Source organism: Mustela nigripes, chromosome 3 (assembly GCF_022355385.1).
Source record: "Mustela nigripes isolate SB6536 chromosome 3, MUSNIG.SB6536, whole genome shotgun sequence".
Taxonomy (NCBI): Eukaryota; Metazoa; Chordata; class Mammalia; order Carnivora; family Mustelidae; genus Mustela; species Mustela nigripes.
In genome coordinates this window covers 27,877,586-27,888,160 of record NC_081559.1, presented here as the reverse complement: position 1 = coordinate 27,888,160, position 10,575 = coordinate 27,877,586, and the positions used below count along the sequence as shown (strand labels likewise).

Below are 10,575 nucleotides of genomic sequence, written 5' to 3'. Positions count from 1 at the left end.
GACCTGAGCTGAAGGCTGTGGACCCGAAGGGTCTAGCTCTGCCCATCCTGCAGAGGATTGGGGGAACCGGGGAGACAGGACTTCTGTTAGGACAGCAAGTGGGAAGAGGAAAGCATCCAGCCTCAAACCCCTCCTCCAGCAAGCTGGCGGCCAGAGGACGCTGGCTTCCAGCAGCCGGCCCTCAGACCCACGCTATCTGGTCGGGCAGAAGTCAGAGGCTCTGGGAGAGTTCAGCCTGGGGCCTGGACAGAAGTGGGTGTGCGGCCCCTCAGATGTAGGACTGCCAGGAATAAACAGACCTCCTTCTGTTCCCAGCCCTGGCCTCCTCCCTAAGGGATCCAGGATGTCTGTGTTTCTTCTTCACTGCTTTGTCTAAACACTGTGTGTGGGATGACGTCCGAAGGGGGTGGCTTAGGCAGCAGGGGCCAGGAAGCCTGGGTCCTGTCTCCTCACTGGACCATCCAGGCCTTCTCTGCTCTCTCACCCAACTCTAGCGTGGACTCAACCCCAGCCTTCTCCCCTTGGCCCATAGGAGGGCTGTGGTGCAGATAGTTTCCAGACCCTCCTTTCTAGCTGCAGGCTGACCTCTGTGGTCCCCATTCTCCTCTCCTCCTGCAGAGCCTCTACTGTGGGGCCCAGGCCTGCCAGGGAATCCTCCTGGGCCTCCTATTTGAAGCTCTTTGCTGAGATAGGGCTGGGCGGGAGTGGTGTACAGGGGCTGGGGTACTCGCTAATGGGACCTGTGGAAGGGAGGTGGTTCCAGGGCTTTCTGGATCCTGGCTGCCCTCCAGGGACCACTGTCAACTCTTCACTCCCCCCTAGGCAAGAGTAGACAAGCCCTTGGGAGCCTCTGGAGGGCTCTGGGCACAAGCCTAGCCAGGACCTTGGCCTCAGGAAGCCCTGAGGCCAAGGTCTCTGGCCAGAAGACACTCTGGTCCTTCCTGTTAGGGTTAAGCCAGGTTCAACACGGGCCCCTCAGAGCCACTACAGTGCTTTCAGCAATCCCAGGAGTGGATAGCTTTGCTTGAACTCAAGAGTCTTCACTTCCAATGAGACCAAAGGGAGTGGAGATGGCAACTGCTAAGTAGTGGGAGAGGGCTGACACAGCGGCCAACACTGCTTTCTCCATCTCTGCCACCACCAGAAGTGGGGTACAAGGGGTCACTCCTCCCCAGCACACAGGTTTGTTGGGATGGGGACTGAGCTATGTCCCCAGCTGAGAGCCCATTTCAGTGGAGTCTGAAATGACTGGGTGACTGAATGACCTACAGCTTTCAGATTTCTTGACTGTGACCCAGAGTAAAAGGGGGGGGGGCTTTTTATAATCTAATCAAGACGTGTGTACATAACCAAAACACATTCCAAAACCAATACTTACCCTTGAGAAATGTGATACACTCTCATCTATACTAGTCCATTAAAAAAAAAAAAAAACAAAAAAAAACGCTGGGGCACCAGGTGGCCCAGTTGGTTAGGCCTCTGTCTTCAGCTCAGGTCATGATCTCAGGGTCCTGGGATTGAGCTCTGCACTGAGCTCTTATCTCTGTGGTGGGGGTGGGGGGACTGCTACTCTCCTCCCACCACTTGTGTTTGCTCTTTCTCTCCTCAAAGAAATAAAATCTTCAAAAAAAAACAAAAACAAAAACAAACAAAAAACCCAGTGATGGGGACGCCTGGGTGGCTCGGTTGGTTAAGCAGCTGCCTTCGGCTCAGGTCATGATCCCAGCGTCCTGGGATCGAGTCCCACATCGGGCTCCTTGCCCAGCAGGGAGCCTGCTTCTCCCTCTGCCTCTGCCTGCCATTCTGTCTGCCTGTGCTTGCTTTCTCCCCTTCTCTCTCTGATAAATAAATAAAATCTTAAAAACAAACAAACAAACAAACAGTGATGAAGTTACACATGTTACAGAAATACAGAAATACAAAGCCCCCCCCCCCCCCCCCCCCCCCCGACACACACAGACACACACAGGCCAGACTGTGGACAGGGTCCTGGCTGAGATACCACACTACAGTCATTCGAGATGCTACCACTGGGGGGAGCTGGGTGAAGGGCACACAGAAATTCTATATTATTTCTTCACGGCTGCATATGAACCTACAGTCATCTCATAACAGTTCAGGAAACAAAAATATCATGACAGCTCACAGTTCACGAATGAATCTTAAAACCAGTCTGAAACACACTGCACTAGATGGCGACAAGTTAAAAGGGAAAGCAAGAAGCTAAAAACTGCCAGGATGGCCCTTAGACCATTTCAAGTGCTCCTAACATTCTCTACTGAATATTCTGAACGATTTTATTTTGGGGATCACTGTCCTGCTAGCTAGGGGCCAGCATACATTTCTAGGCATGGTACTGTTAGGCAAGCATCTCTCCAAAGGAAATTTTGCGGAATGCCAGTCTTATGGGATCCTGTGTGGGAAGAGAAAGGGTGGCCAGTTAGTCTACATTGGGCCCACACCCTAACACCCATCAATGTCCTGCAGAACAACACATGCCACAGAACTCATTGTGGGAAATCCTGTGTATTATCCATAATTAAAGAATTAGCCAGGAGAAGCCTGGGTGGGCTCAGTCCTTAATATCTGCCTTCAGCTCAGGTCATGATCCCCAAATCCTGGGATTGAGCCCTGAGCTGGGCTCCCTGCTCAATGGGAAGCCTGCTTCTCCCCCTCTCAATCCCTCTGCTTGTACTCTCTCTTGCTGTCTCTGTCAAATAAATAAATAAAATCTTAAAAAAAAAAGCCAGAAAACACTTATGTGACTATCACAGTCCCAGAAGCTTCTCAGCCACAGCCAGCCAGACTTGGTAACAAGCAGGCTTTACAGGAAGCACGTTCACATTTACTCAGAACCGCCAACCAAGAGCTCACTAACCAGCCATCCTCTCTCTCTTCTAAAGGGTGGTTGAGGGACTTGTGGTCTAAGGTTTCCCAGATTTGGGTCTGTAGTTTAAGGGCAGAGCCATGTGTACTCTCCACCACACCCCCTTTTGGATTCAGTCTAGAAACCCAGCAAATTCTCATGTAAGATAGAAAGATTTTCTTTATTAATGACCCCAACCGTATTTCTTTAGATACAGGAGTTTTGAACTCAAATACTTAGGAGAAAACAAGTTAAGATTGCATTATCCTGCAACTCATTACCAGTAACATATTGCAAAGCGCAACAGCTTGGAAAAGGGGAGGAAGGCAAGGGAGTGAGGGAGGGAAGGTAAAGAAAAGGAATTAAGTTGATCAAGTGGAAATCCTTTTTTTCTTTTTTTAATTCTTGAGAACTATGAAGTCCTTGCAAGCACAGCTCGTTTCTGCAGATTATTTTCCAAACGTGTACAAAAATGGAACCAAAACGGAGAATCCCGTAAGAACCTGAAGAGGGGCAACGTTGAGAAGCTACGATTATCCAGCAGCAAGTGTTCCCGCCTTCAGCTGCCAGCCGCCTCCTCTTCCTGTTCCCGAGAGTTAGCGGGATGAAAACGTCTTCCCCCTTCAAAAGCAGAGAGAAGTGTGAAGGCCAGTTTCTGGCTCACCTGTCCTGCCGCCCCACACTCCTGGACTGGGGATGTGATCCCAGGGACACCAGACATAGGTGAGTAAGTTCCTTAGAGGCTGTGGGAACTCTAGGCCTGGAATAAGCCCCAGCTCCCAGAGAGACCTCATCAGCTTTCCTCCTGCTGAACACTTTGGGGACACCAGGGAGCACCTGTGCCAAGCCCGCAAGGACATTCAATGTACCAAGCTAGACAGGACAGTCCCTGGCCCATGGTGTCTGGATGGCCTAGACCTACTCGAACTTCAGTCAGGACTCAACCCTCTTCCAGGCCGAGAGCTCAGGGCCTCTCTTACACAGCTTACACCCCTTCAGGCTCACAGAGAGCAGCTCCTTCAATCTGTCCCCAAGGATCAGGATGCTCGAAACTTCCAAGTACAGGAGCTGTGTGTTGCCTTGCAGTGACCACACACTTGGTTACAGAACACTCGCCTGACTTTAGGCTCCTGAATCTTGGCCTTCTGTCCCATCCAGTATTACTCTGGAAGGGCCAGCTTTGGGAACAGGCTAGCTCCTGAAGACAGAGGTCGTTTGGTAAAGCAGCCTGGAAGCTGGGGCTGAGAACTATGGGAAACTGGGGCAAATTGGGGGCTAAATTTTCCTATCCTGAATGTCTCACCCAGCCCAGACTGAAACTGTAGTGTTTCCCCCACAGCCCCATCCCGCCATGCAAAGCTCCTGAGTGTTCGATTCCGGCAGAGGGCACCAAGCCAGGAAACCATCCTACTCCAGCAGCCCGTTTCTGCTGCCGGGAGTGGGGGGTAGGGGTCCTGGCTTCTCCTACTCATCCTTAGTAACACAACCTGGTTTTCAGCTTGGATATGGTTGTTCGCCTCCCCCTCCTCCTTTCTGGGGCCCATCTCTGCTAAAGAGAGGTCACAGAACAGAAAAAGGCAGAGCTGCTCTTTTTAAGCCCCAGGAAGGTGGTTTACGGACAATTTAAGGATCTACCCTTCCCCAGTTCCTTACCAGGACAGGGGAGAACCCTTGTGGGGAGACACTGGGTGGTGGCTGCCTTGGTGGGCTCTTCTGAACAGACGAGAAGTTACAGGGCTAAGGATGACACAGGCAGGCCCTTATGGCCTATTTACGAGGCCAGCCTTCCTATTTGGTGTGTGACGGACTGACGGGTCAGGCTTCCTTCTGCTGTGCCCAGCTGCCCGTTCACCTCCCAGCCAGTCTCTCCACTGGCCCTGGAAACAGCACAGCATTGGCTGCCTTACGCTTGAGGTCACCAAAGTGACAAGAGCGGTTCCATGGAAAGCCAGAGGGGCAGGGGACCTTGGAAACTCCAGGAGGGAGGCCAGGTTATAGAAGAGGTGGAAACAGCGTTTGTGTCCCAGGACATATGCCCTCCCCACAGTGTTGGTTTTGCCCATGTCTGGCCTTGCCACAGAGCTGCGGAGTAGAAGGGGTGACGCTGTGAATTCGCCACCATGGCTTCTGGACACCTCTCTGGAAGCAGAAGACCCAACTACAGCCTGAACACCCCTCCTGAGGCTCTGGGCAGGAGCTACAGAGAGTTACTACCTAGCCTCTAAAGCCTTTGCCCGAGGAAATCGGGAATGACTTCCACTGCTTTTATAAGCCTCTACCCAAGGAAATTGGGAGTGACTTTCACTGCTCTGATGTTCCCGAGACTGAAAACCCTCAGCTCCGGTACCAAGAGTCAGGCGCCTCTCTTATCCTGTCAAGTGGCAGCAGAAACTAGCTTGGCAGGAGAGGCCTCATGTGCTAGGGGAGAACTCGGAGCCCTGTGCACACCATACCTGCCAAAGGTCATCCCTGAAAGGAGTTGGTGTTGGCAAATATGCTGGTTGGGAGGGGTGGGCAGAAGCTTAGTTCACCTCAAGACCTGAGTTTAATGGGCACAGAAGCTGGCAGATAAGCACTTATTCCTTGAGAACAGGATCGCCTAAATTTCACCAGAAGGGGCATCCAAACCTGACATTTTGCTTGAAGACCTTAATCCCTACCTAGGCTCCAGGCCACGCTGGCCTCTCCTGCACGGAGCCACACATGGGAGTGCTATTCAGCATTTCTATCCCTGAGAAAGATAACTCTGTCTCCATGCAACTTCCTGCCAAGCAGCAGAGCAGGGGATAAAAATAGGGGGTGGCTGCAGGCCCGTTAACTCAGCTAAATGTCTGTAAGCAAATCTCTTCCCTTTTCCAGGAAGACCCTGAGGACTGACCTCTTAACTCAGGCCCAAAGAGAACATAGTGCATCTCAGTAAAAAGGTCCCTTTTTGTCTTCCCTAGCTGACATTCTGCTAGCTCACAAAGATGTGGAAACAAGGGAATCCATCCCGGCCCACTCAGGACTGAAAACCTGTCCATCCCATTTTCAGTCAGTCAGGTGGCTCCAGGCCCGACCCTGCCTGCCTTTCCCATGTAGGCAGCAGCTACCAGACACCTGGAGGGCCAGGTCACCCACATCCACTATTTTCCTCTTGGTGCAATCGGGAAAGGAGGGTGGTCCTGCCTGTGAGACCGCTCTACTCACGTGATTGTTTTCATTTCTTTTTTCTCGGCATCTGGACGTGCACGGTTCAGCACCTTGAGGAAGTCAGATGTTTTCGCCCGCATACGTGTGTGGATATAGGCCTGGGAGCAAACACAATGGGTACTGAAGCAGTCATGTGCTAGAAAGACAGCTCTGCTTTCAGGAAGGTCGGGGAACATATGCCCTGGGCCTGACAAAGGTCCATGCAGGGAAGCCGGAGGGCAACCCTTTCTGGAGACATATGTTCATCTCTCTACTGTGCAGAGAGGTAGTGGGGAGAGATGGAAGGAAGGCCATGGTATCTTAAAGTCTCCAGAACCATTAGAGTTCATAGCAACAGCCTGGACTATAGGAATGACTTTTTTTTTAAAAAAGTAAACTCTACCTGCAGTATGCTGCTCAAACTCACAACCGTAATCATGATCGCGTCACATGCCCTACTGACTGAGGCAGCCAGGTGCAGCCCAGGCAGAAATGACTTTTTAGCCATTAACTCCGGTGGAGAATGACCTGGAGCACAGGCCCGAGGTGCCGCCTCACCTTAGAGCACTTGATGTGGTAGTGCAGATAGTCCCGGAACGTGTGGATCAGGTTGATGGTGTTGTCTCGAGCACTGGCGTTGGTGTGGCGAGGGAACAGCACTGAGGGCAGGGACACAGATAAGACGTCAGGGTAACATCAAGGCCAAAGGGCGGTAAGATCAGAGCCTACAGTCAGCTCCGATCTCTCCCTGCCTGAGGAGAATGCACTTGTTTCACTAAGCCCAGGCTCTGACAAGGTGTTCTCCTCCAGCAAGGAAGGGATAAGTACTACAACAAGGCGGGTCCCAGTGAGTGCAAATGGAGGCTATGTCAAGGAAAATGGAGGAGGTGATGGCAGAAAACCAGGGCTCCCCTGAGAAAAGGCTTAGTGCCGGCATCACTCTAGGTCATGGTCTCTTGAGGAGGTGGGACCACTGGCTGGGAGGGTGGGGGTGACTTTGGAGAAAACACCTTATCTTTGACATCAGCATGAGGAAACAGCCTGCTTATCCTCCATCCATGGTGACTTGGCCTTCAGAGGCACTTGGTTCCAGAAGATTCAGTGGTCTTGTGAACACTAAACACTGTAAGCTCCAAGGACCTCAACTTTCCTGATGAGAATAGGCAGCAGGAGCTGCTCTGGCCGGGCATGAGAAAAACCCCTCCCAGGGCACCATGCACTGAAGCCCCCTGCAGCCACTCTGCCCTCTTCACCCCTCCTTTCAGCTTTCTGCAATCCTCCCCATCTCCTGCACCTACTCTACTCAGTGGTCTTGGCAACAGTAAAATCCTCCAAGTAGGTGGCTTTGCTAACATGAAAAGGAATACCTCAGAAGAAAGGGTGGGACCCCGGTGTCCATTTGCCCTGAGAAGAAACAAACACCAGAACCAGAGGTAACTATGTGGCCTAGGATCTAAGATGCCAACGACCGGACCGTTTATATGCACCACAGAGAGAAAGGCTACCAACTAAAGCGTGGGGCATATGCGAACTGTAAGCTGTATTCCAACCTCAAAGACGTCACACGACAGAAAATGTGTAGCTCGGATTTTAGGAAACATGGTAAACTGGCGGGCTCATCACCAATCAACAGGTGCACCATCAGGAGTGAGGGGACTTCAATCTCACAAAAGGCAACATCTCAGTGGCATCCGGTGCCAAGTGTGAACAAGCGGTTATTTCAAACTGTCAGCTATAATCCCGAGCCAGCTCACTGGTCTGGAACAACCATAAGGGAAGATTTGAATTTCTTCAGTGGAATAAGTGAATCATGGCTGGAGTGCTGGCTCAGGAAGCAAAAAACCAAGAAACGCCAAATGCCAGAGAACTCCCTCCCACCCAGCTGCTTTGTGGTCCCAAGTCTTAACACCTGACACCAGGGGCTAGATTTTTTTTTCTCCCAGCATTTAAGAAAAACAGGGGGAATAAAAAAGAGGACTATGGCACTCCTTCCCACAGTTAACGCACTGGCACAGAATGATCTGGTATGCCTGCTTTTGCCCCTTCCCCATTTTAACAAAGCCCTGTCCCTGTTCAGGCCTCCTGCAGCAGGAAGGCACCCCCCATGCCGCTCACCGAAGGTAATGTAGCCAATGTTGTCACCCACGGCAGCATCGGTGTCCTTCAGCTCCAAAGGCGGTTCCCTGTGGCTGAAGAGGACCTGCGGGGCTGTGTGACTGGCTCTGCGGCCTTCTTTGAACTCCTGAACAAAGCAAGCAGGAAAGAATCTGACGTAAGGAGAACAGCAGCTTCCACTACAAGGCTGGCCCCATGGGGTGTGCCCTCTGTAGCACTCCAGAGTGGCAGACAGCTAAGAAACACCTGGCACGATGTAGGACAGTGCCACCTGCTACCCACACGATCTGGACTCAAAAAGCAGAGACCACGGAGTCCTTAACAAAGCTGATCTTCAAAATGTGATGAGAGCATTTTTAAAAAAAATTTTTTTTAAGATTTTATTTATTTACTTGAGACAAAGAGAGGGAGGAAGGGAGGGAGGGGGAAGGAGAGAAAGAGAGAGAGTGGGGAGGAGCAGAGGGACAGGGAGAAGCAGACTCCCCACCAAGCAGGGAGCCAGATGTGGGGCTCCATCCCAGGACCCTGGGATCCTGAATGAGCTGAAGGCAGACACTCAACCGCCTGAGCCACCCAGGCGCCTCTGATGAGAACATTCTTAATCCCCTTTCCTTTCTCTTGCTTTGCAAGGACAGAGGCAATTAAAGAGGCAATAAAAGTCCATCTGAGACTAAACAGACAACAAACTGCAAAGCAGGAGAGAACCAGCTTACATTGAGATTAAGGACTACTGCTGATTTGGTTCTTTTGATTTCATGTGGAGAGGCTGTATTTATCAGGAAATCTTTAAAATCTCAGGGTGCTATGGAACCCAGGCTCTAGCTTGCTTAAGACTCAAGATAAAATCTTAACTCTCTTCCTCTTTGCCTGAAAGCCCGTTAGGAGCTGGCCCATTTCTCACCCACCCCCACCGCCCCTTCCGCCCCATCTCTGCTTCTTCCTCTTTCTTGAAACCAGGCTTTTTCGGGGCTCTGGACCTTCACCTAAGTCCTGTTTTGCTGAGGTATCTTAGACCATTACTGTTTAGAATCCACCAAATGGAACTTCAGACTAAATGTAAGCCCTTCTTGGGGGCAGAAGACAATGGAGTTAAAGAAGCAGAGTTGTTTTAGGGTTCATCCCTGAGAGAAGGCGCCTATGTAACATGAGAAATTAAAGCCTGACCGTTAATTCTGGTCTTGGATGAATTCAATCACCACCACTCTGCCTAAGAGCAAATCATCCCTAAGACAATGTCCCCACCCTCTTCAAAGGACAGGAAAATGAGGATGTAAAAACCAGGTCATTCCTCACATGTTTTAATCTTCAAACCACAGGCTTTTCTAACACATACATTCCCGTGTACATACCAAAGTGATACAAGGCATCCCTGTCTCAACCCAGATGTGCAAAAACAGAACTAGATTTTCCAGCAATGCTGGCAGAAGAGGGTGATCCAAATTCACTGAATGATAGCAGAAAGATGGAACCGAGGGCTAGGTAAAGCCTCGGAGTGTCAGGAGGACCAAAAACCAGCTTCCATGGCTGTTCAGTCTGTGATGCTCCTCTGCTGCTGCTCAGCTATGACCTCCTCTATCCTGCCATCTCCAGCATACTCAGGCAGCTGGCTGCTGTCTCGTCAGCATTTCCCATGTCTTCTAAGTCTCTACTTTGGCACTTTATTATTCACTAACAGTCTGGCTTCCCTACCAGGTTGTAAGCTCTACATGCCAAGGATCCTCCTTTATTACTCTGTATCCATTACTTCTCTTTCAAAGAGGCCGGCTAGCACACGGCTTGCTGAATGAAAGCAAGCGCTTTCTAGCCTCGCTGACTTAGTGCTGTTGCATTGTAAAGGAAGGGACAGGGACTACCCTTCCACCTGTAGGCAGGAAGAAAGTGCACAGGGCAGCAAGCCCTCAACAAATTAGCAGCAAAAGAAGGGTAACATCTGAGGAATTCTAATGCCCAGTCTGGGATCTTGCCTGTTTCCCTATGCTGCCTCCTGAGCTGGCACTGCCTGGCTTCTAGAGCTTGGTGGAAGATAACTACCACAGCCAGATTAGGTTATTAGCTCCCTCTTAAATTTGTTCCTCAAATGAAAAATATTTGGAGAGGCAGAGAAAGAGTCAAGATCATTTAAAATGGAAATTCCTAAAGCAAAGCTTCTGAGATTACCCATCTCTAGAAAACATTACTTTTCATTCTGCAAAGGGTTGGGAGGTTTTCTCACTTCTTTTTTCACTCTTTAGCGCCCCTCCCCTGGGGGATGGGGAGAAAATAGACAGATAATAACTGCCAGCATTTTCTTGTGTTTATTAAGTTTCTCGAAGACTCCAAATCACTGGTGCCTGTTGGCATTCAAACCCAGATGGGGTGCGTGTAAACCCATGGTGACTTATTAGCACGGATTCCTTGGGTTCTGTGTGCAGAAAACCACACGT

The 10,575-nt window shown here is 50.6% G+C and overlaps 1 protein-coding gene across 1 annotated transcript in view; it reads right to left on the bottom strand.

Moving 5' to 3' along the window:
- Positions 1-3,028: 3,028 nt before the first annotated feature.
- The window catches only part of ARPC2 (actin related protein 2/3 complex subunit 2), a 29,479-nt gene continuing 21,932 nt past the window's right edge, over positions 3,029-10,575 (bottom strand). The window contains exons 8-11 of the mRNA XM_059393457.1: positions 8,153-8,279; positions 6,596-6,696; positions 6,056-6,156; positions 3,029-3,487 (exon numbers count right to left, since the gene is read on the bottom strand). Coding sequence (XP_059249440.1) covers positions 3,463-3,487; positions 6,056-6,156; positions 6,596-6,696; positions 8,153-8,279 — 354 coding nt within the window. The 3' untranslated portion in view covers positions 3,029-3,462. The remainder of the gene's footprint in view (positions 3,488-6,055; positions 6,157-6,595; positions 6,697-8,152; positions 8,280-10,575) is intronic.